Source organism: Drosophila busckii, chromosome 3L (assembly GCF_011750605.1).
Source record: "Drosophila busckii strain San Diego stock center, stock number 13000-0081.31 chromosome 3L, ASM1175060v1, whole genome shotgun sequence".
NCBI classification, from domain to species: domain Eukaryota; kingdom Metazoa; phylum Arthropoda; class Insecta; order Diptera; family Drosophilidae; genus Drosophila; species Drosophila busckii.
The window spans coordinates 17,735,644-17,763,462 of record NC_046606.1 but is presented as its reverse complement, the minus strand read 5'-3'; the positions used below and the strand labels follow the sequence as shown (position 1 = coordinate 17,763,462).

The following is a 27,819-nucleotide window of genomic DNA, read 5'->3' as shown; positions in this document are numbered from 1 at the left end:
TGAATACATGAGAAATTAGCGAGGTCTTCAACCCCCCGTTTTTATATTAGAAGATTCAAACTGGTGTCCAGGTCATCTCTTAAATAATGTTTTTCCTTTAAAGATGCCAAATATGAATCATTCTCCATCTCATACATCTCGTCAACATGTGAAGTTTTGAGCAGTCAAAACATCGAATTGATGACTCGTCCACCGTACAGTCTTGACTTGGCACCCAATGATTTTTTCTTGTTCCCGAATATCAGCGGGGTCAACAATTTACGAGCGCCAACAATTTACGAGGTGTTGAAATGTTCAAAAACCTTGTTTCAGGAGGAGTAGACTAACTGCTATGATAATTGGTTTGAAAGAATACAAAAGTGTACTTCAGTACCGTAAAAAGCTAAGTTGTTCTTGGGACCCCAATCATAACGACGGAAATCATTAGAGACGTACGATTGTATAAAGTGTATACCTTGATTAGTTGAAATTCCACCTGAGGCAATAGTGTCTGCAAGAGTTCAAAATAAAGTTGGTCATTTAATAATGTTTGTTATTTTTTGCTATTCCCGAAATATAAATAGTACCTCTTATATTTCCTAAAATGTCCATACAGACAGGTAGGCAGACATACAAACAGAAGTACAGAACATTACCGAATCATCTGAGCTGATTAAAGGTATTTGTATTTGTAAAACTATCAATGTTATATTTTGTACCTTATAGATTTCTACACAGAGGGTATAAAAAATCATGACGCGTATAATTTAAGCTCAACAGTTGACAAGTGCTGCAATCAGTGTTACAGTAACAGTTGCTAGTACTCCCCACCTTTAGTTATTATATTATATTTTGTAAAATAATGTTGCTTGTAAATAAATAAAAAAAAATAATAATAAACTTGCAGATACAACAAATATTTATTTAAAATTTGTTTTTGGCATCGTAGTCTTTGCTTATGCCGATCACTTTATCATTAATAATCTCCTTAACGCTGTTGGCAAATATAAAGTCCAAGTGACCAAAGGTTGGGTCGGGTATTGTATAAAGCTCCTTCATGTTGGGCAGCAGTCCCGGCAAGCGTGCAATATCCATAACATTAGCCGAGCCATCAGCTTCACCCGAGTAGAGATATAGATTGGCATCTATCTTCGTGATGTCATACGAAGGCGGCACTTCAGTACCGTAAAAAGCTAAGTTGTTCTTGGGACCCCAATCGTAACGACGGAAATCGTTAGAGACATACGATTGTATAAAGTGTATACCTTGATTAGTGGAAATGCCAGCGGGATGAGTTTCAGCCACCTGAGGCAATAGTGTCTGCAATAGTTCAAAATAAAGTTGGTCAGAAGCTAATAAGGGCTATGATCAAATTTGTTGCCTACCGCATTAAGATTGCCTAGATCTCCACCCCACATCAATGCGAGCGTCTTGCAGTAGCTCAGCATAATGGGCTGGTTACTGCAAGCAGTGTCCAGAAGGCGTTGAATATATTGATTCAGTGGCAAAAAGACCTGATTCTGTAGCAGCTCCGCACCCAAGCCAGGTGAGCCTACATATGGTGCAGTTGCGAGAATAATGCCCTCAGTAACATTGCCCATGAAAATTGGCGGTGCCAGCATATGCGCAGTCTTGATCTTTTTGTTGTACTCGGGACGCGTGGAGCCCATGACAAAGAACGTGGTGCATCCCTGCGAGTGACCCACATAATGTAATTTCTCTTGTCCTGTGGTCGCGAGCACATAATCAATCATTGCAGGCAGATCGTAATGACCTATTTCATGCCAACTAAAGCGCCAGAAATAGGGATGATTAATGCTCATTTTAGTGTTCTTGCGGGAATAAAGATTGCCACGTGCATTGCCCAGCCAGACATCATAGCCGGCGTCGACATAGTTGTAGGCCAATGCATTGTCCGGTCCATTGAGCAGGAAGCAATCTGAGCAACTGAACAAACCATGCATAATAAATACAACCGGACGCTCCTTTTTCTCATTCTTCAACTTGGGCGAGTGCGGTATGCGGAACATATTCAGCACATAACCATCCTCGGTTTCCACGTAGTGGGATTCAGACGGATAGCCATGTGATTCAATACGCTCTGCCTGAGAAAACAACAATTGCTCTACGTACTTCTCTTAATTTATTGAATTGAAATACTTACCGATGTCCTTGACTGGCTTGAAGGGTATGTCGAGAAACGGATCGAAATCTGCCAGCACAGCAGCTGCTGACAGAACTAGTAGTATTAGCGACACTTTTAGCATCTCCACTTATTCCTGGCTCGGATCAAACTAACGCAATTATTTGTGCCGCTACTGCTTAAACTGTTTTTTTATAAGCCTTCGACGGTAGCGCTACTTTGGCAAATCTTATCAGCACGTTTGATTAGATCACTCAAGTGCTTCGTTGGGGCATTTTATTTTTATATTGTAATGCATGTTCGCATTGATAATCCATACGAGATTTATGTGGTCACACTTTCACTGAGACATAGGTGGGACTATTGCCATAAAAACAACCAAAACTTTTCTATAGCAATAAATAATTCACCTCTTAAGCTGAAAGGTGGTGCTCTTTTGTTGTCTTTATAAGATAAGACTGTTCCAAACTTGTTTAGGAGCCGGAAATGCTATTTATAAATATTATGAAAGCTTCTTAGAAAATATATCAAAACACACTTATTGTTAGACATTTCAGAAAGTTAAACCTAAATTTTTCAAAATGTTTGTTACAGTTGAAAGGCGTTACCCCCCATCAGCACTATTGTAGAGATTGGGAATCATTTAATTGAAGATTTCAAGTTGAAAGAGCGTTAATCTTTAAATTTTTTTGATACCAAAGCGAAAATAGATAACGGTTTTTAATAGGCGTTCTTAGTCAATCTTCAAGTTTTAGTCTGTACATGTGAACGAATTTTCAACGAGTCTTACTAGTGTATACCATTGAACGTGAGAAACTCACCTGGATTCAGTCTAAAATTAATTTTTGTGAAATTGCACCCAGCTCCAACTCTTGCTTGCTCTAGCTTTTACAGTCTGTGAGTTGTCGTTGATCATACACACGGATATGGCTATATCGACTTCATGGGGTCTGCAAAGCCTCCTTTTCCTTGTTACATTCATTTGCAAAACTTCAAAATACAGTTTTTTAATTTCAGTGTACCAATGATTATTTCCTTTGGGAATGTTTATGTTTTGCTTTTAAACATTCTTGTACCGAGAATAAATTCAAGTGCCAAGGATAAATTTTCTCGCCCCGGATAAGCATGCATATTAACTGATTAACATTACTAATTTTATCAGTTGACACGCACTCAGCTGTTGGCGCATAAATAAAAGAATAAAAGGGCAGGCCTGTGTAGCATTTCAATCGCTGAGATATTAACCATTATAGTTCCTTTATACATATATGAATAATAATATATTATATGTAAGGTATTGATGTAACTTAATTTAGCTTAAATAAATTCCTATCAAATAATGCGTAAATCCTATCAAATAGATCCTTACTTATGCATCAATAACAAACAATTCTTAGCAAATTTAACTTTTTTTTTAAGTTTATATTCATATCATCGATAAGATATTCATCGATAAAAATTGAGGACTGTAAAGCTAATGTTAATAAAGTGGTGGAGGTGAGTTTTTAATTTTGAGAAAGAAAAATAATCGTATAGCGGGAAGCCGCAGTTGGCACATATCAAAGAGGAAGTGCGCAATTTGCTTGTATAGATGGCAAAGGAGAACAGCAAGAGTAGTAGCATTCCAGTCACTAACATAAGACGCTGAGATCCACATTATCTTGGTGCAGGTTTCTGAATCTAGAAAGGAGCAACAAGTGTAAGCAAAAAATCAAGTTTCCGCTGTTGTTATTTTTAACATTTAAAGTGTACAGTGAATTTTTAACATTACAGTGCTCACTTTACAGACGAGCTCGAACATCGGATCTGTTGCTCGCACATATGTTGCTGCACTGCTCTTACAATTATTATTGATAATACTGCTATACTATTAATTGTTATTGTAGAAATTTAATGTATTAGCCGTGTGATTGTTGTAAAAAATTAAAGTGTTTAAGAAACAAATACGCACAACAATTGGTGCGCAGCAACAACATTAGATTGTAAGGATACGTGCCACCAAGAAGAGAATAAGAGCTGCAGACGCTGTAATAAATATGGTCTAATTCAGTGCTAAAATTGTTTATATTTAAAATTACAGGCTGTAGGCGCCGTCAGTTGTGTCAGTACTAGTTTTAAATTCAATATTTGTAATTGTGGCATTTGTATGCATAATCCATAAGTATATATTTTTTCTGTGAAGTTAAACAATGAAAAACGAGTGCGATACAAACCGAGGTGCCGTGCCTAAGCAAGCCCTGAAGGCTTCAACTACTACAAATGCAAGTGCGGCACAGCCGTTGAGCACAAATACAGTGACAACAACAACAACAACGAACTCGTCCAGGAGCAGCATCAGCCGTGCACGTAACTTATCGCTGAAAAAACAACAGGAGCAGCTGGAACGTGAACGGGAAAGGGAGTCTACAAATTCATTGCAGCGCGGCTCCTGCAAAGCCATATTTGTAAGTATGTGTGTGTGTGTGTGTGTGTGTATGTGTGTGTGTGTGTGTGTGTGTGTCTGTGTGTGTGTGTGTGTGTGTGTGTGGATGACAGGCAGGTGTAAGCTAATTTGTTTATATTGGTTGCCATGGCATTTGGGGAGCCAGCTGATCATTGGCATTTACTCTTTTGGCTCTTAGGTGTTGCTCTTGCCATTTAAAAATACATTTCATACTCATGTTGGCAACAAATAATATTCGAGAATCTTATAGCGTTTTGTTCAGTAAGACAATCGACTTCAAACGTAGCAGACGAAGAGAAAACTTTCGCAGCGTACACAAAAACATACAAATAGATTTTATATATATACAATAGAAATTGTTGCAAAATTGCCGCGTTTTTGCTTATTTGTCTATTAGTTTTAATACCACTAATAAGCTACGTTTATTGTTACCTTAAGGAGCTGCTGGAGCGCGCCTCAGTAACGAAATCTCAGCAACAGCAACGTGAGGCACTGCGTCAATTGGCCGCGGAGCATAGTTACGATCCAACAGCGGGTAAGTAATGATATACAGGAAATTTCTTAAGTGCGTACCTGCCCACACGAACATATTGTGCGCTAGTTCATATGCTAAATATAGCCTGGCGCACAAAAATAAAAGCCCAGTGTGGGCAGTTGGCCAGCTATAGGCTGCGTCACTCTGCCACTGTGCTTAATGCCAATGCCCGTTTGTATGTATTGAACAGATCAGCTACAGGAGCAACAGCAGCGCTATTGCTTTCCGGTGCGTCCAGTGCAGCGAGTGCAGCATCAACAGCAGCCAACGCCTGCCACAGTCGCTGTGCTGCGCAAGCGTCAATCAACGACAGCGACAACACCCAATGCCACAGTAGGCGTTGTTACGCCACACACAACCAACGGCAGCGAGGAGCAATCGCTGAGCAGCAGCAGCAACAGCAGCAGCAGCAACAACCATTCGACAGCACTGCAGACGCTAGTGAATCGTCTGTTCAGCACCCATTCGTCACACCAATCAAACGCCGTGCGCTCACAGGTAGATATATTGCGCACTTTGCTGGGCTTGGATGAGAATTGGAATACCAGTGCCAGTGGTCAGCAGACAGCAGACACTTTGTTGGAGCAACTGAACAATATGGTGCACGAAAATAATCCCAGCACCACCAGCGAACGAGACGAGGGCATTGTCAATTCGACAAGTTTGGAGGATGTGCCCATAAGCGAGGTATGTTGGTTACTCTAAATAAAAATAAAATTGTTTAAATTGTTATTTTTCAGCTGAGCGACAATCGCGCGCAGTCCATACAATCGCTGCATAGCGTCATGGACACACCCACGCCGGATACTACGCCCAGCTTTGACGATTTACAGCAGCGCCTGGACGCCTCCAACCGTAATATGCAGCATTTGCAGCAAGAGCAGGCCAAGCTTTTGAATATACAGAACATGGCCAAAACGCATCTCAACGAAATGGAACAACTGCGTCAGCAAACAGCACGCTTGCCGCACAATGGCGAGGCACCCAACTATGAGTCCGTGCAGCAGGTGCAGGATGATATGGCCTCTCTAGTCGGACGCATGAAGAATCTCACGGCTTTCATACACAATCAAAACGAGCTAAGCAATGTGCTGGGCGACGATGGTCCCGAGATTATGGCTGAGCAACAAGCGCTTCAAGAGAAATTAGAATCGTTGCGCACACAACGCGAGGACATGCGCAATTTGGTTGACGAGCTAAATAGCATTAATCGCACGGCTAGAGAGACGGCACAGCGTGTGCGTGAGTCTAGCGAGGAGTCTCAAGAGGCAGCGCCGGTAGTCGTTAAGAGCAGTGTGTCGCCAAAGCCGAGCAATGAGCGTGTAGTGCCAGTAGAGTATCAACGCAATGTGCCCATAATTCGTCAGGAGGCTGCCAATGCAGCACAACGTGCACTGCAGGCGCAGACGCTGATCAACCAGAAGACGGCAGACATTGATGCACTCAAAGCGCAGATGGCTAGGTTGAAGAATATGCTCAACACGGTGACGCAGATAGAGGAGAATACGCCCAGCGTGGGTGAGGCGCTAGAGACGCGTCAAAACGTGGAGATACCAATGGAAATAACACAACGCGTGCATCAGCTGAATGATGTCACCAGCGAGTTGCGCGCTGAGGCGGCCAGCTTGCAACAGGAGCGTGATCGCATACTGGCGCTCAAGGCGGAAATCGAGCGACGCAAGCAGCAGGCAGCAGCCGCAGTGCAAATGGGCGATGAAGCGCTCAAACGCAGCAGTCTCACACCTACGCCCACACCCATGCGTCAGCGCGAAATGGAGCTGCAGCAGCAGCAATCGCTAGAGGATTTGGAATCGACACGTCATGTGCCCACACGTGAGGAGCTACATGCGCAATGCCAGCAACTGCGTCAGGAGTATGAACAGAAGCAACGCGAGTATGAGCTGCGCTACGTAAACAACGACCATGGCAACAACCACTGCAGCAGCAGCAACAACAACAGCCATAACAACAACACCACCTCCGAGGCGGATGATGAGGGCAACGACGACACCGATAGCGATAGGTACTTTGCGCATGCGCGCACTGCTTCAGCGGCAACGCTCAAGCGCGCCCCATCTGCCAGTACAGTGGTAGAGCAACAAATACAACAACAGCAGCAATTGCAGCAGCAGCAGCAGCAACCTCCATCCAGGCGTCACCAACATAAGCCACAGGCAGCACCACATTCGCTATCTAACAATGAAGAGGAGCTGAACATGACCATGGATAGTCTATCGCTGGGCAATGACAGCATACAGTCCAGCAGCACCAGATCACAATATATGCCACCGCCCATGGCGCCGGTGCAAGGCATGTGGAGTAAGTCTAACTACATCGCAGTACAAATCATAGATTTAATAAAACTGCAATCTTCTATTTAAATAGATACACATAATGGTGGAAATGCGTGGCTTGCAGCGCCTGCTTATGCGCCCGTTGCAACGGCGCCACAAGCAAATGCGGCTGGGTCTTCGAATGCATCCAGCAGCAATGCCACGCCGGATGCAGTGCTGATGCAGCAGTTTATGCAAACACAGCAGATGCTTATCAACTCGGTTTGCCAGTGCAATCAAACGCTGTGGCATCAACAGCGCGAAATCGACAGTCTCAATAGTCAGCTACATGTGGTAAACACTTTAAATTCTAAACTTATAATCAAATTTACATTGATTTGTATTCAACAGCTGCAAGATCGTCTGCAGGAGCAAAGCTATGGCCTGCGCTCCGAATCCATGCCGCCGCCCGCTGCTCTCGGCCAAATGCCCTCGAATAATCTGTGCCTGGGCGGCACCAATCGCGCGCAGTCCGAGCAGCTCTACAGCTTTGGCGCCGCCTCGCATCAGAGCGCCTTCAGCAACTATCAGCGCAGCAGTCATCGCAACAATATTTACGGCAGCGCCGATGCGCATCAGCAGCAAACGTATTTGAACAACGCTGTGCCGCCGCCGCCGCCTCCACCGCCCGCTCCGCAACCGACGTCTACGACACACTACAACAATGAAACGCCTTTGTCGCCGAACTCGTATCGTGCCAGTCCGGGACCCATATTTATGAATCACCACAACAATACCATACACCAGAATAATGCCAACTTGCGCACACAGAATCATCATGCCAACAACTTGCATTCGCTGCCGGAGGATGCTGTGCCGCCGCCCACATTGAACAATCAGGTGCCGCCGGGCAATCGTGCCAACAACTACTGGGATAACTTTCGCAGGTAAAGCCAACACAAGTTATGTGTAATCCTTTGGTGTTGGTCACTTGTTTGTGGACTAGGCTGCGACCATTTGTTCTTTTGATTTTCGATAAGACTCGACACCAAGCAGCTGTTTATTTAAATTTTAAACGAAAGGCAACTTATGTAATAAAAAATGTAAGCAAGTTGCACATTATTTTGGTTTGATTAAAATTTAAATGTAGTGCATATGTAAGTAAAAGCCATTATTATCAATATTTTATGTTAAAGCTCAAACATTTTCTACTAACTTAATTAATTTTTTATCCACATTTATGTTGTGTTGTTAAGCTAATGAACTAATAGTTTTCAACTAGAGTCATACATAAAATTATTTGAGCAAACTTAGCTGTTAATTCTGAAAGTTGAATAGCTTATTAACAATTTATGATTTGATTGCTTGCTTGCATTAACCCATTAATATTTATGCGCTTTGCAGCTACACACGCCAGAACTTGCTCTCCAACAAAAGCAATGAGGAGCTCAATATGGAGCAGCAATATCGTCAAATGCAGCGACAGCGCCAGCGACCCAGTTATTTCTCCGCAGGCCATTTACCACACAGCACGCGCAGCAGCACAAGCAGCATGTTGCTGCAACAGCCACACGTGGTTGCCACGCCACCACAGCAGCAGCAACATCGTTTCTACGAGTCGCCCCAGCAGCCACCAACTCACAACAGCAGCAGTCGCAGCAATAATCTAAATAATAGTAGCACTAGTCGAGACTGGACTGTCGACGATGTGGATGTAGAGGAGAACAATGATGCGGCCATATATAGCAGCAGCAGGCGGCGCAATCAGCGTCACGACGAGGATGCTGCCGCTATGCAGCAGCAACAGCAACAGCAGCTGTGCAGTGTTAATATGAATGTCAATAGTCCTCTGTATCAACGCAACAAGGTGCCCGCTAAGCCCAGCACTTCAGCCGTGTCCTTGACTCCGCTGCAGCAGCGACATTTGCGCTTTGACTTTGAGCTGCCGCCACATATGCAAATCCTGCCAGCGCTACCACCAGCGCAATTGCCTATACCGCCTTGGCATAATGTAAGCAGCGCGTTGGAGCCTATGGTAGCTAATGAAGCGCATGCTACAGCGGAGCAGCATGAGGAAACCGCGTCGGAAGAACTAAATCGCAATTTGTTGGTGAACGCACTAAAAAATGATAAGTTTACCACCAAGTTTTATGAGTCCATCAAGGAGGACGTATATCGCAGATTGGAGCGGCTCTTTGAGCAGCAACAGCAGCAGCAACAGCAACAATTTCAACAGCAGCCACAGTTCGAGATTAATCAGAGTCAATCGCAGCCAGCAGAGATAGAGCCAACCGAATCCACAGAAAGTGGCAATGCTACGCCCCAACATAATCACAACGCTAGAGCTGAGCACGAGCCGATTGCTTCAGCGGCAATCGAGGCAGCTGGCGAAGCAGCGGCTGCTGTTGTCTCGGACAATGATGAGGTGAGTTTGTTGCACTGCAGCATTTATATATTTGATAAATATGATTTTATTACTTTTAGCAAATTATTGAAGTGGTTATTGAGCAGGCAGCAGCGTCTACCTCGGCCGCCAGCACAGAAGTGACTCCCGATCATGAACTTATTGAGTATATTATCAAGCGTATTCGCAATCAGACGCATAACAACACCATCATCAATGACTCGCTGCTTGCTGAGGTGTCCAAGTTAACGGCAAATGCAGCTCAAAACTCGGCAGCTCAATGGACGCCACATGCAGCCTCACCGCTCATTTCACCCAAACGCATTTATGCCAAGATTAAAAAGATGGATGTACCCCGACAGCGGGATGATTTCTTATGCTGGTATCGTAGCTACTTAGAACAGTTGTTTGTTGTGGAACAACCACGCAATGGCTGCAAGCGTAAAATCGTGAGCAAGGAGTCCCCGGATTCGAGTAATGACGCTGATCTTGCTGAGGCAGATCAAAAAAAGGCTGAGTGCGAGAATAATGAAAATCCCGATGAGGAAGCCAACGGCGCTGCAGCTGCTGCAAGCACAAATTCAGCTGAGAGCAACTTGGATTAACTTATAGCACTAACCCCAGCACCCAGCCTAACATTCCTAACTTAACCCACATAACAAGACTATAGTTACTAGCACAGAATTATATTTTTTGTTCGTGCATTTTATATTTTAGATTTTTTTTCGTCGCATTTTGCAAAAGTGCAAAAAGATTAATATATAGAATATACTTATAATTGTTATATTTTGCTTGTATGGTAATATTAATGCTAGCTGGTAAGCTGTTCCAGCATGCGATAGTAACAATAGCGACTGTCATACTCCATGTCGTACCAGAAATTGATGGCGATGCACTTGTGACTTTGGCTCACATGATGGAACCAATAGTTGGGCAAGTAGAGTACATCACCTGCATGCACGCGGACGCGGAGTGGACGCGCCTTGGCATACTGCGGATATGCCCCTAGATCGGGTGACAGCGGATCAACGCTAACCCACTCTGTATGCTGGGGCTCTCCCTCATTTAGAAAAGGTTCTATGTAGTATTGGCCATTAGAATTCAGTTTATACACCCCCGTTTCATAACGTCGGCGTGGTACGCAGCACAGCTGATGTGGCGGCAGCAATATGAAATCTTTGTAGCCTGCTACTACACAATACAAATTCTCATAGGGATCTTTGTGCATGGAGGTAATGGCACGTTCATCGCCCAGCCAGAAGTTCACTGCATCGGGATCCTTCGCAAAACACTGCTGCGCAAAATTTAGGTCCGTGGGCAGTATATCCTCTGCTAGCTCGGGAAAGTCCAAGCTAAAATTGGAATTTTGTTTTTGTATATAATGCACAGCGCCCATGGGATCATCTAGGCGCTGCAGTAGCTCTGACAATGGCATCTGTGTTTCCAACGGCAGCACAAAGTACTCCTTGCCATCCTGCGTAGCTAATCCATCTGCATAGCCATTGGGTGTAACAGCTACATCCACAATTTTGTCCTTAAGCTTATTCAGCAGATAGTCCGGCGTCCACTTTTGTACAGCTGGCCAATGTGCCACTGCTTTACGTATGACAACAGGTGCATTTTTAGCATAATAGTCACGCGCAAATTCCAAAGGTGTGGGTAACTGCTTCAACTCCGCGATCTGGCCACCAATTGACAGTTCCTCGGCTTCCTGGAGCAGTAGCTTTATGGCAGCTTCAATTTGAGATTGAGCCATGTGTTAAACGATAGAAGCGGACTTTCATTTGTAAATAATCGTTTCGCCTCCACAGTTCTTTCCAATGTTTGATATTACTTTGTTTATGAGTATGCTTAGGTAGCTGATTTAATGTATATAGAGATTGTTTGTTATAAAACTGGTATGAACGCTAACTCGTATTCTGGGGTTACTTTAGTTCTTAACAGGCTCTTATTGACATATGATTAATAAACACACCTGTTGCTAGAATTGCATACATATTTTGTTTTATAATTTTATTTGTATAATTGAGTTTTGAATGAAAAATAAGAGTTTGCTACTCGGCCAGCTCACCACCAGGTACCAGCTGCAATGAGAGAACAATTTGTAAGCGTTATTTCATTCATGCAATGTCCATACACACCATTGTGATGTTGTTGCCATTTAACAGAATCTGATCCAATTTAGTAATGCGGCGTCCATCGGGCGTATTCTCGTACTCCGTGACATCGTCCAGGAGCATATTTACGAAATCGTCAAATCCTAACAGCGTACCCACCATTTCCTTATCATTCTTCATGATAATGTGTATCCTTGAGCCAATGCATTTGTCCACAAGCTCTGCAGAACAATAGTAGCATCGTTAAGTTCTGGGATGTTCTGTCAATAAATTAAAAGCTTACCCAGTGGCATAAGTGTAGCAATACTTGCGGGTGGAGGTACAGCGGTCATATTTGCAAATTAAACAAATCAGAATTAAAAAGAAACTTTGTACATGAAATAGAGATGTGCGAGTGCTGAACATTTCCATCGATAACTTTAAACCAAAGCCGGCTTTTTGTTAGTGTAAGCCTATTAGATATTAGCAGATTATTTTGAAGGCATATTATTATCAAAAATAATTGAAATAACTTTTATTAAGCTTTGCCAAGAGGGCAACTAAAGTTGTAGCTTATTGGCACGACACTCTCTATTGTTATCGATAGTCATATGTGGCCCAAGCTGCAAGCCCATCTCTAGTCTAGACCAACCACCTCAATCTTTCATGAAAATTATTTTGAATATGAACATACGGTTGTAAAAAACATGTTGCGCCAGTAAAACTAAAACTAAATAAGAAAAGTTCAGTTAGGAAAGATTTGCCAAGCGTGTTGACAGCATGGAGGAAAGTGACGAGCAAGTGTTCAGCTGTATTGACGAGGCAAATGCCATTATAAACGACGTTAAGGCGCATGTGGCTGAAATTGCCATTTCTTCCAAGCTGGCCAGCAGTGCCACGCAGATCTATCTGAACATTCGGACCATAGAGAGCGCCACCTGCTGTGTGCAGGTGACAAGTCGGGGCTTCAAGATTGTTTCCTCGCAGTACGACACCATTGATGAAGGCAAGGCACAACCAGTTGCGTCTGTCGAGAATAGTGAGACGGAAGCTGCGGAGGAGGAGGAGATATTTGAAACCCCATATGCATTGTTGGACAAAATCAGTCCACGCTATGTGGAGTCGTTTGGCAATAAGCTCTGCCAGCAGTTGCGTCAACTGCAGCAAATGCGAACTGAATTCCATGAAGAAGACGAGGAGGAGGAGTAAGAGTATAATAACTGAACAAGGGGTGCCCCGACGAGCAACTACAACCTGAGGCTGTACTCATTAAACACAAGATTTTAATGTTAGTTTATTTATGTATTTGTATGTACTTGTGACCACAAAAGTATTTCGGATCGCGTAGCAACCCAAAATCGAACCACTTTAGACTTTTAAGCGTTTCAAGAATAAAGATTGTGATTGCAATTCCAAGTCTGCCAGTTTGCGTACAGTGGGCACTAGTTGCTCTACATGATCCTGATAGCCCGTGCCCATATTAAGATTCTTCTGGCCGTAAACCACCTTGCCATCAAAATCGTTCACCGGCACATCCAAAGATTTGTCCACCTGTTGTATGGTTATGTTTAGATGATCCTCCACCTCGGCCAGCAAGTTGGGCTCATTGTACCACATGCAGCAGCCGCGCACATCAGTCAAATTTGTATTCCTGCAGTTGCGTCCACGCGTCTTGCACCATTCACCATGATACCAGACCTTTTCTGGCACCGTAGATACCAGACTTATGGCCAAGCCCATGCGCTCAGCGCGTCCCACACGGCCAATGCGATGCACATAGTTGGCCTTGTCGTCTGGCAGTGTTATGTTAATCACTAAGGGTAGAGGGATTTATATATTTTATCTGCAAGTGATATAAATTTAACTAAACTTACTGAATGGCAAGCCAGTTATGTCCAGTCCACGTGCAGCCACATCTGTGCAGATTAGAAACTTTACCTGCTGCCGCTTGAACAGATCCAGATTCTCTTTGCGCTCTTGAGGCTTGCGATCGCCATGTAAACATACGCAGGAAAACCGCTGCCCTCCACGCTGACGCAGATGTTCCTCCAGATTATCGCAGTCCTGCTTGGTGCGACAGAATATAATGGCTCGATCCATCTTATGCTTTTCTATGGCACTTATACAATATTCGCCCTTTAACAGTTTGACTGCCTGAGAGAGCGTTTCGGGGGAGCAATTTGTAGGATGCACATTATCATGATCGTGCACGCCATCGGTCCGCAGTGCCTCGCGAAGCTGATGCCAACTGTTGTCCTTTTGAGGATCTACTAGACAGACCACATGATGCACTGTCTCGGGCACTGCATCCTCGCCTTTCAGATCCACCCAAGTGGGAAAGTGCATTAAACGCTCGGCCATTTTCTTCACCTCGAAGGCATGCAGCGTGGCAGAACAGACAATCATTTGCAGGCGAGTACCATCACTGGTGAGCTTGGGTATTTGCTTGTGCAGTCGCTCAATGAGATCCGTATAGCCTTGCTTCAGCAGCGCATCCGCTTCGTCCAGTACAAAGAAGCGACAATGTGTCAGCTGTACAAACCCACTATTGATAAGCTCCTCCAAGCGTCCAGGTGTACCTACTATTATATGTATGCCCTGCTGCAGCTTGGACTTTTGCTCCTCAAGACGAACACCTCCAATGAGCAACAGCGGACGTACCTCGGGCTTGTTTAGATACACTTTGAGTTTCTCAATTTGATTGTATGTTTGCTCGGCCAGCTCGCGGCTCGGTTCAATGATAATGGCCTGTGGTGCATTGGGTGCGGGCTTTGCAGCTGCGGCATGGGTATTGGCGCTAGCTAAGGGATTTTGTGCGATATGATCTGCGCCTGCTTGGCAGACACCCACATAACCGTTCCCTGGTGGATACTTAAACTCTGTTTTGCCAAAGTTGAACAACATCTCGGCATTCTTGAGCACCACCGCTGGATAGAAGGTATCATTACGAAGATTTTCTGGTATTTTAAAGGCCACACCCAATGGCACACCACTTTTAGTAAAGCTTATCTCCAGCTTTTGCATATCCAGCAGACAGCCAATTACATCTGCCTTGCCAAAGGCCTCGCCATAGTCATCAAATTGACGATTGTTAGATTTTTTGCCGGTGCCGCCAAATCCAAAGCCATAACGACATGTTCCCAAATCCAAATTGGCCATTTGGGTGGACCAACCGACGCGGCAGAGCCCTTCATCGGTTACAATAGCCTCGTAATAGAATTTTGCTTTGCCATAGACACCAGTGGTGGCGCGACAGCCATGCCATTCCTTAAACTCACGCGATTGACAGCGAAGTCCATCTGGTGTTACTGCCAACGCATTAGTGCGATCAAAAAACGACATAGTCCAAGCTGTTGCAGTTGCTGTTTTGCCTGCGCCAGCTGCTTTAGAGGATTTACCCTCTTCAAAGTCACGAAGTGTTTCCCAAACAATTTGCAATATAGGCAAGCAGAATGCACCAGTCTTTCCAGAGCCTGTTTCGGCGGCCATAAGCACATCACCGCCACCCAAAATGAGCGGTATGGCCTCAGCCTGCACATCAGTAGGCAGCCTAAAAGGAAAATTTTGGCAAGTGCTGTAAATTTCTCTTTAATTCAGACTACTTACGTCCAGTCTAGTTCATCTGTTGCTTTGCCCAGCTCTGATAGCACGCCAAATTCTATAAATTTACTATATGATTTAAAAATGAATAGTAAACAATTTATTAACTTGCCTTCAAAAGCGGTCATTTTCAATATTGTTATTAGATTTCCAGCCGGCTAAAATATGATTTTTGCGTGCTTTTCCAATTTATATATACTTTAACAATAACTCTTTTGCTGACATTAACTTAATTAAATTAAATTGTACTTTAAGTTAATATTTAATTCAAAGCACACTGCAACTCAAAGTATTTTGCAAAATATTTCTAGTTGTGTCTGGGTCAACTTTTGTTATTTTAGTTGCTTTAGTGTTGCAAAACACAAAAAGCCACAGCTGATTAGTCTGCCCTGAACTATCGCTTGCCATTATCATAGATGTAGAAAAATACTAACGCTCATCTCTAATAAGCACTGATTTGTTATTAAATTAAGGCAAATGTTTTGTGCAAGTGCTAATTAGTAATTAGATATGTAAAATTTGACGTGTAACCTATAATAAACAATAGTGTAAGTGCTTAAATTACATGCAGCTGTACGTTTGACAACTCTTTACAATGTTTACAGCGATTTCCTCAGCCGCAGAGAACGATAGAGAGGCAGAGACACCTCATCATGTACTTTCCAGTGGGCTGGCCAAAACGCGTCAGTCTGGCGCTGCCAGGTGAAACTGCACATATACGTCACATTTGCTGCGATGCAGTCAAAATACTCGTAGCTGCCGTGGGAGCGGATTTTCTGGGAATTTGGTATGCCAATCCACTGCTGCCCATTGCCTACTACAGACGCACTGCGGAGTCGCTGCAGCAGCATGGCGGCAATCTGCTAATCATATGGAAGCCAGACTCTAGACAGCTGGCGGTGTTAACAGACGCGGGCGCTTTGCTGCTTTATCAACTGGACTTTGATGCCAATGGCAGTGGAATATTAATGCAAGTGGATCCGCCCGCGGCAAGCCTGAAACGGGATTCAGCAGAGCTTTTCATAAAGGAGAACATTCCACGTTTAAGTCTACGCGAGCTGCACTGCGTTGCCCTGGATGCAGTAATCTCTACAGTGTGCTGCATAAGCTTAAGCGAGTTGCTATTGGCAACGGAATCATGTGAGCTGCTGCGTCTGCAGTGGTCACAGCTGGAGCTGGCAGACGAGCAACTCCAACCGCTGGCGGTTATAAAGCTACGCGACATACCCTTCTATGTGCCGCAGCAGCAGCAGCAGTGCGCCAAACAGTTACCTTCCATTGGCAGTGGCGCCTTTGTGTCTGCGTTGGAGTACTCTCCATTCATAGGTGGATGTGCGGCTGTGTTTAGTGACCAGCGTGCTGCCTTTTTAGTGGCGGATCATTTGCGCTTCGAAACAGCGCACATGCATGGGTGCTGGGTGCCGGATGTGGCGGATGCAAGCGTCTGCAGCGTTAATCACAAGTTTAGACTCTTGGCCTATGGACAACAAAGCTCTGCTGTAGCTATCTATGCTATAGATGATGCCACTGCGAGCTTGGAATACTCGCACAGACTTCTGCTGACGGAGAATGTCCTACCAGGCAGTTTGGGCGCTGTTAACGAACTCAAGTGGAGTCCGGATGGCTGTGTGTTGGCTGTAAGCTGGCGCAATGGCGGCCTTTCGCTTTGGAGCACCTTTGGTGCGCTGCTTATGTCGACACTTAGCTGGGACTTTGGCGTACATGTGGATCTACACAAGCAGAATCCATTGAAGCTTAGTCGCCTGGAGTGGTCTACTGAGGGCTATCAGCTATTCATGACCTGCCAAGCGGGAGTCAACAATGTGCTTCAATTGCAGTTTGTCAAGAGCGCGCTAAGCATGAATCCATGCCAGACCGCACATGCGCATATCTTGCTGCAAGGCGATGATTGCTTGTATATTAATCAAGGCGATAATCTGGAGCAGACCTATGGCAATGCCAAGTGCACCTTTCCGAGCAGCAGCAGCGCGGCGACAACAGCAGCGAACGAGGATTGCCTAGAGCTGCCGCAACGGCCGCACATAGGCAGCATTTTAACAGAGTCCAAGTACTGGACGCTGCTGCAGCTGCCACTCAATTATGCCGCCACCAATTGGCCCATACGTTATGCGGCCATAGATGCTGTTGGACTGCAAGTCGCTGTAGCTGGACGCACGGGACTGGCTCATTATTCTATGCTCACCAAAAAGTGGAAACTCTTTGGGAACGAGTCGCAGGAGAAGGACTTTGTCGTGTCCGGCGGACTACTCTGGTGGCAGGGCTTTATAGTCATGGGCTGTTACTCGCTGCTGGATCGCACGGACGAGCTGCGCTGCTATCCGGCTGAATGTAAGCTGGATAATCAATATGGACACAAGCTGCAGTTACGTGCGCCTGTCATCAGTCTCAATATATTCAAGGATCAGTTGATAGTGCTCACAGCCGACGGCATTGTTAGCTTGTTCCACATGCAAAGACAGTCGGCCTACAAACTAAGCATCGACTGCGCCTATGAATTGGATGTCAAGAGCATTTGCATACATCCCGCCTGCATTGTCAGCCTGACTGTCACCAATCTCCGAAACGAACTTAAGTCGCTGCCAGCAGAGGCGGAAACCATTATTGTCAATGTTTGCGGACGCATATTGATGATACAACGCCAGGATGCCACCCAGCAGTTGCCGAACACGCTGCTTGCCAGTTGCCTGGCCAGTTGCGTGGAGTGCTTCTGGCTCTCGCAGCAGCTCGAGCACTGCGCCATGCAGGACTGCCTCTGGCTCTACTCTGGTGCACATGGCATGCGTGTCTGGTTGCCCATAGTGCAGCAGCACGGCGAGCGTCCCGGCGCACAGCGTCTGCATAGCTTCATGTCCAAGCGCATCATGCTGAGCTTCCCACTTAAGCTCTATCCCCTGGTCATACTCTTTGACAACGTCATAGTGCTGGGCGTGGAGAACGAGAGCACCCTGTATGTGAATGAAGCGCAGACGCATTTCTCGCTGCCCTTTGCCTTGCTGGAGCGCAAGAGTCAAGTTTACTTGCACAAGGTGCTGCGTCAGTTGATCAAACGCAATCTGGGCTACTCGGCCTGGGAAATAGCTCAGTCCTGTCGAGCGCTGCCCTACTTTCCACACGCTCTAGAGCTGCTGCTGCATGAGGTGCTGGAGGAGGAGGCCAGCAGCAAGCAGCCCATTCCGGATGCCCAACTACCCAGCATTTTGGATTTCATACGCGAGTTTCCTGTCTACCTGCAGACCATTGTGCAATGTGCGCGTAAGACGGAAATTGCGCTCTGGCCGTATCTGTTTAGTATGGCGGGCAAGCCTAAGGAGCTGTTCCAGCTCTGCCTGCAGTCGGAGCAGCTGGATACTGCGGCAAGTTATTTGATTATCATACAGAATCTGGAGCCCTCAGCCGTGAGCAAGCAGCATGCTAATCTCCTGCTGGACATTGCATTGAATCAACGCAAATGGGAGTTGGCCAAGGATCTTATACGGTTTCTCAAGGCCATTGATCCCAATGAGATTGATTCGCCGCGTTGTTCCATGCTGTTGAATGTGAAGATAGCACCACCGCAGGCGCAGCCACAAACGCAGGTGAATCAACACTCGGATGTGTTTAACCTGGTGCTTGGACCCATTGCTACGCGTGAGCGCAGCTACTCCACCACCGTGACCAGCAATCTGCCCAAGGATAACAAGCAGCCACCCACGCCCAGTTCGGAGACTGTGCCCGCCAACAGCAGCAGCAGCAGCACCACACCCGCCAGCCTGTTGCGTCGTAAATCTACCAAGGAGCGCCAACAGCGTGAGATATTCTGCATAGACCTAATACTGCAGCGCCATGCGCGTCAGCTTCTGCAGCAGCACAAGTTACTCGACTTGGGCTACATGTGCGCCTATCTGGACTTCCATTTGGTCAACTGGCTAACGCAGGAGGCTTCGGGCGCTGGACGCGTGGATAACTTTACTGCTGCCCTGCAGTCTTTGCATGAGCAACTGCAGCTGCCCTGCGCCTTTCCAGCGCCAGCAACGGACGAGTACGCACAGCTGCGTCTGGCGCCTGTGGCGGCGGCAGCGCGCTCCTCACAAACATCCGAGTCGGGTTACTTTAGTCTGGCTGCGCAGATGGAGTCGCCGCAGTTGCCGCACACAGCCGGAGTCAAGCAGTTGCAACGCTCACATTCGCAGCTGTCGTTTGACAACTTTCGCTATAGACGCCTCTACTCGCTGCCCGCCTCCGAGGATGACGCTCCGGATGCACCGGCCAGCTATCTGAACGATAAACTGGCCATTAAGCTGCGCTATCTGCTGCAGCTCTTCATCGAAGCCAACTGCACAGACTATGCGTTGATGCTCTCCATGCTGCTGCAGGATGCCGCCTCCATTTCACGCATTGTCAACGTGGTCATACGCAGTGAATCCGTCGGCGCCTGTCGTCGCATTGAGGCCGCACTCAAGCAGCTCAGCCAAAGCACCTTCGATAATGCGAGCTCACTCTATCGCAGCTTTGTGATGACACTGCAGCCACACATCTATCTGCTGGAGCAGTATATACAGTCCCTGGGCGTAGACACTGCGTTAGACACCAGCGAGCTCAGCCAGGACTTGAGCGCTGCGGCGGATACGTCCTCAACACATGAGACCGATGTGCTCGATAGCTCCAATAATAATTTTGTGCCAAAATGTCAGACGCTGCCCAACGGCAGTCAATGGACTGCGGAGCAGCGCCTTGAAGCCAATGGTAATCAGACGCTCGCTGCCGCTGCGCAGTCGACGCCCACACAGCAGCAGCTGCAGCGGCGTCGCAGTCGTGAGGCCAACAAGGAAAGCTGTAAGATTATGTAAAGCATTCATACAAACACACACATACATACTCGTTGCATGTACGTAACATACATACATTCTAAAAGGTTTATTTTGTAAAAAGTGTATTTTTTTACCCGTGTCAGCCCGTGTGTTTTTTAAAAAATTATGTTAATTTAAGGACGTTGCAGCAGTTGCGTTTAATATAATTGCGCTGCTTTGAAGGACAGCGAAGCGTAAAAATACTTACACATATATTAATCAAAATACGTATACAATTGTAATTTATAATTTATTAGCTAAAATTTTCTGCAATATTTGTTAATTGAAAATTTACAAAAAAATATACAAATGCAATTAAATATATTTTTAATAATAACAGAACAAAGATTTGTATTTCAAATAGAATGTGGCTCCAAGGTTAACAGCTTTAAATCGATAACACAGCTTGCGATCAGTTTATAGGTGAACTGAGTCGCTCCATACTGTGACGTGAAATGCGATATCGGAAACTAAACTTTAACTTCACTTCACACACAACCGACCACATGTGACTTTACCGTCGACTTTTTGCGCTGTAATTCGTTGCCGCTGCAGTAAAAGTTAATCACTGTGACTGATTCATTACGTGAGCTACTTGATTTGGTGGTAACTCTATACACAGGTGTCAGTGTGATTGTCTGCCTGTGTGTGTGTGTGTGTGAGTGTTTATATGTCTGCTGTCGCGAATTGTGCATTTTAACTTTACAAGTTTGTGTTGCAGCAGCAGCAGTAGCAGCAGCAGCCAAGGCGACTTACAATAAAATCGTAAACGTAAGTGCTTACAAAACGTAATCACTGTAATGCTGCAATGAGACGCGGAGACGTTAACGTCATAGAACTTTTCAGCTGCGCTCAAACGTCAAAGCCCCTGTGGCGTTCGCTGTATGTAAGTTTTGCGTATGTATTTGTGTGGGTGTAAAGTTGGAAGCGTTGGCGGCAACAACATAGAATTCGTGTATTTCACATCCGTTGGCAGCGACAACAACAGACACTTCCAACAGGAGCAGCCAACTGGCATTTGGTTGTTGCCGTTGTTATTGCAAAAATAACTATTGACGCTTCGTTGAAGAGCCAACCAAAGTTATAAAGCTCACACAGAAACGTACATTTGTTCGTATGTATGTATGTAATACATATAAATAAAGGCATCAACACCAGGCACATTGCAGCGGAAGTCGTCGCCGTCAAGTGCGCGGTCTGTAGAAATTGTTCAAAAAACTTTTACAAATTCTTTATATTGCAGGCAAGCAGGCAGGCAGCAGTAGCAACAACTACAATAACAACTCGTAATAAAAGCAACTACAACAGGATGCTGGGGCATGGCTCGGGCTTGCCGCAGACAACACAACCGCCGACAACAACAACAACAACAGCAGCAGCAGCAACAACAAAGTTGGACAACAACATTACAATGTAATCAACAACGCCACATGCGACGACCGTCTCCCAAGTAAAGCAAAAGTGCTTGGGTGTACCACTCAAGGGTTAAGCTTTGCCGTGTTCTTCTTTTGTTGTTGTTGCTAGCCACTGCAATGTGTCGGTGTAGGCACGTAAGAGCGCATTTATGTTTGCGTGTAGTTGTAACAAGTTTTCGAAATATCTGAGCGGTTGCGGAGTCTGATGAATTTTCGAGTTGCCTTGGTGATTTTGATGCATGCCTTCAATACCTACATATAGAAAAACATGCATGTGTGTGAGTGTAAGCAAATACTTTGCATCAAGCAGAGGCGCACTGAAGTAATTTGAGTTCAGTACAATGCACGCACGCAAATATGAAAGAAGGGTACAATGGACGCTCTCAAAATTTTCACTGGCAACTTCATTTAATCTCAAATTTCAAGTGAAATTTTCACATATTGCCATTTTATTGTTAAAAATTTTGATTTATTTTTTTTTAAATTAAAAAATTTACACATTGCAAAATTGAATGTGATCTGATTAAGCAGCCATCTATCTAATTCTGTGGAAATATTCAAGTACTCCAAAGTCTGCGTCCACAGCTCAACGCTTGTGTTGAATTCATTTTTAAGGCAAACTGTTTACTATAATATTTTTGCATGATTCAGAAATAAATTAAAAATAAAATATGTATATATTGATTGTTGCACTTTATATACTTCTCTGTTAGGTCTAACTGTTTTCAAGTCCTCGCCTTGTTATTTGTTGGGCAAAATTTGATTTAAAAACCAAATACAATTTCATTAGCATAGATTACGAGTCGTTCAGGCAACAACTTGCATTACAAATGAACTAAGGGCAGCCAAAGCCTTTGCCTCCATCTCCACCAGCAATATGAAGCGCAGCTGAGTGCACATAGCTCCCACTGACAAAAAAATAAGTAAGTAGACTGAGGAACCCCCAATCAGCTTGCTGGAGTACCCGTCTATAGAGTCTAGTATTTTTTGGGTGTAAAAATTTGTAAATTGTACATTCATTGCATTTGCATTTTACAAGTAAATCCCCAACTGGCAATCTAATGCATGTTGCAGTCGCTCTGAACTCGAATTTCTCTTTCTCTGAGTGTCTGACTATTTTGACTGTTTGTTTGTAGCCAGCGAACCGTCTAACCATTCGTCCAGCGGAGACCAGGGCACATTCATGTCTATGTCGACGCTTTTGTGTAAAACACTGAAAACTCAATAGTTTTTTTTCTCTTGATTTTGTTTTTGTATTTCGCTTTTATTTGCAACTTTGCTGCAACTTCAACTTTGAACCAACACGACCAGGGGCAGACCCTACAACAACAAGAACAGCAGCAGCAGCAGCAGCAACAACAACAGCTAAGCATAATAAAAGCTCCAAATGCAGCCGTAACAACCCCAACACGACCCCAAAAAACAGCGCTATAGAAAAGTTTGCCGAAAAATCACGGAATCAACTTGCCCGTGGAGCGAGCGAGCGAACGAACGAACGAGTAAGCGAGAGTCCATTGGCAACTGTTGGCTGCAACTGCCTCAGCTACTGTCGCTGCTGTTTTTGTTTTTGTTGTTGTTGCTGGTGTTATAGTTATTGTTGTTGCAACATCGTTAGCTGCATTGAAGTTGCCGTTGCTCGAATTGCTTTTTGTGAGCATGAATAGATAAATACGCTGAGCAGAAGGTGTCGCTGCCCGCTAGTCTGTTCGCCTGTGTGAAATTTGAAAACCGCAAACTGTCTGCCATGTGGGTGGGAAAGTCTAGCTTGGCCTGGCTTGGGTCATTCTCGCCTCCAAGCCAGCTGTCGAATTTTATTTATTTCGCTAAGGCCAAGAGCTCACAATAGAAACGTTAATGGCGCTACCAAAACTCACAACGTGTGTGGTGTGTGTGTGTGTGGATTGGGGCGTCAGTTACACAGTTTCCGTTTGCCTTGAGGCGTTGCGAAACTGACTAACATGGCCTGGACCGTACCGACGACCACCTGGGTGCCAATCACAAAAGAATCACCCAAGTTTTTGCGAGCAGCATATGTGTGTTGCCAAAAGTTGTTGTGTTTCTCTCGCCAGCTTGCCCACTCTTGAGCTTGAGCCGAGTGTCATGTAAATGTTAATGCCTCTGCCCTGTGCACCTTTAACGTGCCCAAGCTTCAAACTCCTCCCATCCCAGCTCAGCCCAGCCAACCCATTATCCAGACCGATATGCAGCGCCCCCTCCCACTCACTAACAGCATCAGCAACAGCATGCGGCAACGTTGCCAGCGTTTTATCACGTGTCAGCAACAGCAACGAGCTTTGAGTTCTGCTGCCACGCCTTCTCCTGCAGCCAGTACTAGGGATGTTGATGTGAGTTGGGCATTGTTATGCCAGGAAAATTTATTTGCTGTTGCAATAAAAAATGTGTACCGAACGCACATGTTAATGCTCTTAAAGCGACGAATAAATCGAACATTTAAAATTCCTCATCATCAATTTGCAAAAGTCATGCGATTCTTTTTTGGAAATCGATTTATTTGACTTTTACGAGTCTCAAAAGACTTAAAGGCATTCAATGTTTTAAGTTCTTGAGTAACAAGCAGTGTTGAATCTTAAGTGTGGCATATGCATGTAACTATCGTTTGGAGTTGCTCATCTCTAGGCGTCTTTGTGTGCGTGGCATATCTGTTGAGGGGCTGCAGTGATTGGCAAAGCTTTTCATTGCCTACTTTTATGGGTTGAAAGTTTTCTGTGCCTGTCAGCTGTGCTGACTGACCTCTTGAACCAATACATTAGCAAACCAAAATCAGAGACAACGCTATGCAGGGGCTGTGTGCCCCGTTACGCATAACATAACGTAACGTAGCGCAACAGAGAACGACATTACAAGCAGCAGCAGCAGCAGGAGCAGTTCCACCTGCGATGCCTTTTCTGTCATTGAGGTGCAAAGTTTACCTCATTAATTCATTAATCAATGTGTCTGCGCCTGTGTGTGTGTGTGTGCGTGCGTGTGTGGAGTATGAGTGAGTGCGTCTGCTTTGTTTTGGCACTTTTGGCGCGCAGCACCTGTAAATAATGGCCCTTTGTTCTACGCCTCAATGGAGGCGGGCAGCGTTGCCTGGCTGCTTACGTTTCGTTGCACACCAAAAACAATGGAGCAGGCGTTTTGAGAGAAAAGTGGGGGGCATGGTAGCATTGAGGCCTTAGTTGATGAACGGACCGGGTCCGAGGCATGACTCGACGGCTTTCGGGGTCTTCTTCCTGCCCAGCACCAACAAAATAAAAACGCAAAGAATTTCAATGAAGATTTATGTGTTGGCTTTGGTAACGTTTCTTGCATTTTGGGGCCAGTTGCTTCCGCTGGCTTTTCTTTTTTCGTCAATCATTTTGTGGTGCGATGTTAGTCGTTGCCACAATTCGATTTCATGGCGTTTACACGCGCTTTTGCAATTTATGCAATTCACTTCCGCGCACGCCAAAATGAACTAAAAAGCCATTTACGCAATACAACAAGCCAGAACTTAATTTCCTGCCTTAGAAATAGAATGGAAAAGAAAAAACACACACACACACAGCGCATAGCGATAGCAAAGCAAAGCCACTGCCAAGCTCATGACCCGCAACATATGCCACAGATCATTAAGTTTTTGCCAGCCAAAAAAAGCAAAGAGACGCAGAGGTGCAGTAAAACAAGCAGAAGCGCCAGAGTTGGAGTATTTGGTGGCAGCACGGTTAGATAAACTGCAATTTCGGTGCAACACCTTGGCAACTGCTTAAGTTTTACTAACGCTTGTTACAATCGTTATGGCCAGAGCGGCAATAACAGTACACTAGCGCCACCTACCGTGCGCCTTGCCAGCTGGGCTAGGTAAGTATAAAGGAGTCGTAGCATATTTGCCCGGTGATGTTGTAATCCAAAAGATTTCGCCTTTATGCCAGCGCATGCAGTAAGTGCATAACACTTAAGCAACATTGAATTCTGCCAGCTGTGTGTGCACAGGCGACAAAGGATACAAATACCATTTAAATGAAAGGATAATTAGCGTTGGCAGTTCAAGCCAATTCAGTTGGTAATTATAACTGAAAGACAATTAAGCGCGGAGAGAGATCTTCATGCAATCTTCTTTACCTTACAATTCGCATTGAATTGATGTGAATGTTAAGCGGCTATGTTATGCTTACATTTTATGTTAAGTAGCTAACATCGATATCTATCGATACTGATCAAGACAGCTGAACTGTTTTAATATATAATATAAAATATGAAATTGATTTAACTTTCGATTACTCAATTTAAAATAGAATAAGTAAGCTAATGTATTTAATTCGTTTCTGAGTTAAGTTAGGCTCAACTATTTTCAGTTGAATGTAATTTGTAAATTGCTGCCTTTGTCGCCTGTCAGGCATGGCAAGCAACTTTTGAGCCATAACCGGTGTATGAGCTTGCAAGAATGTAAGCGTGTGTGTTGCTTAAAATCATTTATTGCAGAATTATGCATATTTTTATTACACTCGGAGTTGCATAAATTCAAGCATTATTGCACTTTACGACCAGCAGCTGCCCTGCCAGGCACTATGCACATACCTGGCGCCCATCATCGGCAAGTCATCGTTGCAAGTTTCAGCTGATTGCTGCATGCCACACACACACACACAGACATAGACACACATGCTCAGATATGTGAACACTTGTGCGTTGCACATGCATGCTGTAAGATAGAGTTGTCCTTTGGATGACTCATCAGGCAAAAGGCTTAGATTTTTGCATGCCTTGGCTGTCAAACTGTCTATCCTGGCAGCCTGCTGTCCTGTGCCCTGGCTATCCTTGCTGCTGCTGCTGCTGCTGCACTTAAATGCCGCACATGTCTTGTGTCGAAAATTTCTGTCATCCAAAGTGTTTTGCCAGCATCTCCCACATGGGCTGCTTTGAAATTTAGATTTTTATGACTGCTCGACAGTCGGCAGTTGGCAGTTGGCAGTAAGTGCTGAAATTGGCTTTGCAGCTCGACAGTTTGCCATTTGCCGTCTATTAGAAATGCACAATTCAGTATTATTTGCGTTATAAACTGTTGAAATATGCTAAAATTTCTACCTGCTGGCGCCCATAAAAGGGTTAATGGCCATAGAAATGTGAAACTTGTCAGCAGGAATTACCTTTTAACATTTACGGAACCCCTTGATCATGGGCGTTGCCAGGATGTAATTTCGAGGGATACTGCTGCACAGTATTTTTTATATATTCCCATTATTATGCTTCGAGCATATTAAAGTTTAAATTTAAACAAATTAGTCGGCAGTTTATGTTTTGCAGTAATTTGATGAATAATTGCTGTGATATTTGGTAGTCGTTGACTAAGATGGATTTTGATTTTTCAACTTTAAATTTTTTGTTAACTTTTGACAATATTTACTAAAATACTCCTTATCCGACTTTATTTGGCTGACTTACATTGAATGAAATTGCATAAAAATGAAAATAATATTACACAAAAAAATTCAGTTAAATTCTCACCCTGGCTGACTACGCCCATGCGCTAGCTGGTTGTTGGGGTGTTGCTTGGTTAGCAGGGGTTCAAATTATTGAAATACTTTTAGGTGTTGTTTGACTTGCGTTTCTTTTTGCTAGTTTTTTTTTCGGGTGCGTGTTGGAAATTAATAGCATAGGGCTTGATGAAATTGCCACTTGAATTTGATGTGACAGCATTTTTATTTTTATAGCATTGTATAATTTACCAAGCATCCGTTTTTGTTTTAGTTGAGTGGGTTTCAGCTCATGTTTGAATTGCATATCATTTGCCACATGCCAATTGCCATGCTAACTTTATTAAAGACGAGAGTTGCGCAAAAGCTCGAATTGCACGCATTTGTTCAAATAGAGTTTTGAATAAAATGCTGTGTATTCTATGCTATTGCTATTTGTGATAGGCAAAACTACTGGTTGATATTTTACAAAATTCACTACCTACTGCCTTTGGCTGATTAGCTGAATGCTTTTGTTTATAGATAAATACATATGCAGATATGCTGTGCAACAATTGAATTTCATATCGCTTGTTTCTATTCAATGCACATTACAGATAGAAAGAGAGAGAGAGAGAGAGAGAGAGAC

The 27,819-nt window shown here is 44.5% G+C and overlaps 7 protein-coding genes across 7 annotated transcripts; 3 read left to right on the top strand and 4 right to left on the bottom strand.

Annotated features, from left to right (window-relative positions):
• Positions 1-875: 875 nt before the first annotated feature.
• On the bottom strand, positions 876-2,246 carry LOC108598984 (lipase 3). The gene is made up of 3 exons (XM_033293716.1): positions 2,144-2,246; positions 1,365-2,080; positions 876-1,299 (listed from the first exon to the last, which is right to left on the bottom strand). Exons 1-3 carry the CDS (start codon positions 2,244-2,246, stop codon positions 904-906), a joined length of 1,215 nt encoding a protein of 404 aa, XP_033149607.1. The 3' UTR covers positions 876-903.
• A 1,996-nt stretch (positions 2,247-4,242) lies between these two features.
• Positions 4,243-10,495, top strand: LOC108599956. Its single transcript, XM_017987207.2, has 8 exons — positions 4,243-4,566; positions 5,004-5,100; positions 5,291-5,787; positions 5,841-7,419; positions 7,486-7,727; positions 7,785-8,320; positions 8,778-9,798; positions 9,858-10,495. Exons 1-8 carry the CDS (start codon positions 4,312-4,314, stop codon positions 10,380-10,382), a joined length of 4,752 nt encoding a protein of 1,583 aa, XP_017842696.1. The 5' UTR covers positions 4,243-4,311; the 3' UTR covers positions 10,383-10,495.
• Positions 10,496-10,534: 39 nt separating this feature from the next.
• LOC108599959 (bifunctional peptidase and (3S)-lysyl hydroxylase Jmjd7) lies at positions 10,535-11,594 on the bottom strand. The gene has a single exon (XM_017987209.1). It carries the CDS (start codon positions 11,531-11,533, stop codon positions 10,589-10,591), a length of 945 nt encoding a protein of 314 aa, XP_017842698.1. The 5' UTR covers positions 11,534-11,594; the 3' UTR covers positions 10,535-10,588.
• A 165-nt stretch (positions 11,595-11,759) lies between these two features.
• Positions 11,760-12,292, bottom strand: LOC108599961 (U6 snRNA-associated Sm-like protein LSm5). Its single transcript, XM_017987211.1, has 3 exons — positions 12,178-12,292; positions 11,919-12,115; positions 11,760-11,861 (listed from the first exon to the last, which is right to left on the bottom strand). Exons 1-3 carry the CDS (start codon positions 12,224-12,226, stop codon positions 11,832-11,834), a joined length of 276 nt encoding a protein of 91 aa, XP_017842700.1. The 5' UTR covers positions 12,227-12,292; the 3' UTR covers positions 11,760-11,831.
• A 122-nt stretch (positions 12,293-12,414) lies between these two features.
• LOC108599960 (GSK3-beta interaction protein) lies at positions 12,415-13,241 on the top strand. The gene has a single exon (XM_017987210.1). The coding sequence runs from the start codon at positions 12,654-12,656 to the stop codon at positions 13,080-13,082; it is 429 nt and encodes a 142-aa protein (XP_017842699.1). The 5' UTR covers positions 12,415-12,653; the 3' UTR covers positions 13,083-13,241.
• On the bottom strand, positions 13,216-15,699 carry LOC108599957 (ATP-dependent RNA helicase Ddx1). Its single transcript, XM_017987208.2, has 4 exons — positions 15,586-15,699; positions 15,480-15,531; positions 13,748-15,423; positions 13,216-13,687 (listed from the first exon to the last, which is right to left on the bottom strand). Exons 1-4 carry the CDS (start codon positions 15,599-15,601, stop codon positions 13,242-13,244), a joined length of 2,190 nt encoding a protein of 729 aa, XP_017842697.1. The 5' UTR covers positions 15,602-15,699; the 3' UTR covers positions 13,216-13,241.
• A 198-nt stretch (positions 15,700-15,897) lies between these two features.
• Positions 15,898-20,579, top strand: LOC108600798 (guanine nucleotide exchange factor subunit Rich). Its single transcript, XM_017988578.1, has 2 exons — positions 15,898-16,021; positions 16,079-20,579. Exon 2 carries the CDS (start codon positions 16,127-16,129, stop codon positions 20,318-20,320), a length of 4,194 nt encoding a protein of 1,397 aa, XP_017844067.1. The 5' UTR covers positions 15,898-16,021; positions 16,079-16,126; the 3' UTR covers positions 20,321-20,579.
• The last annotated feature ends 7,240 nt before the right edge of the window (positions 20,580-27,819 follow it).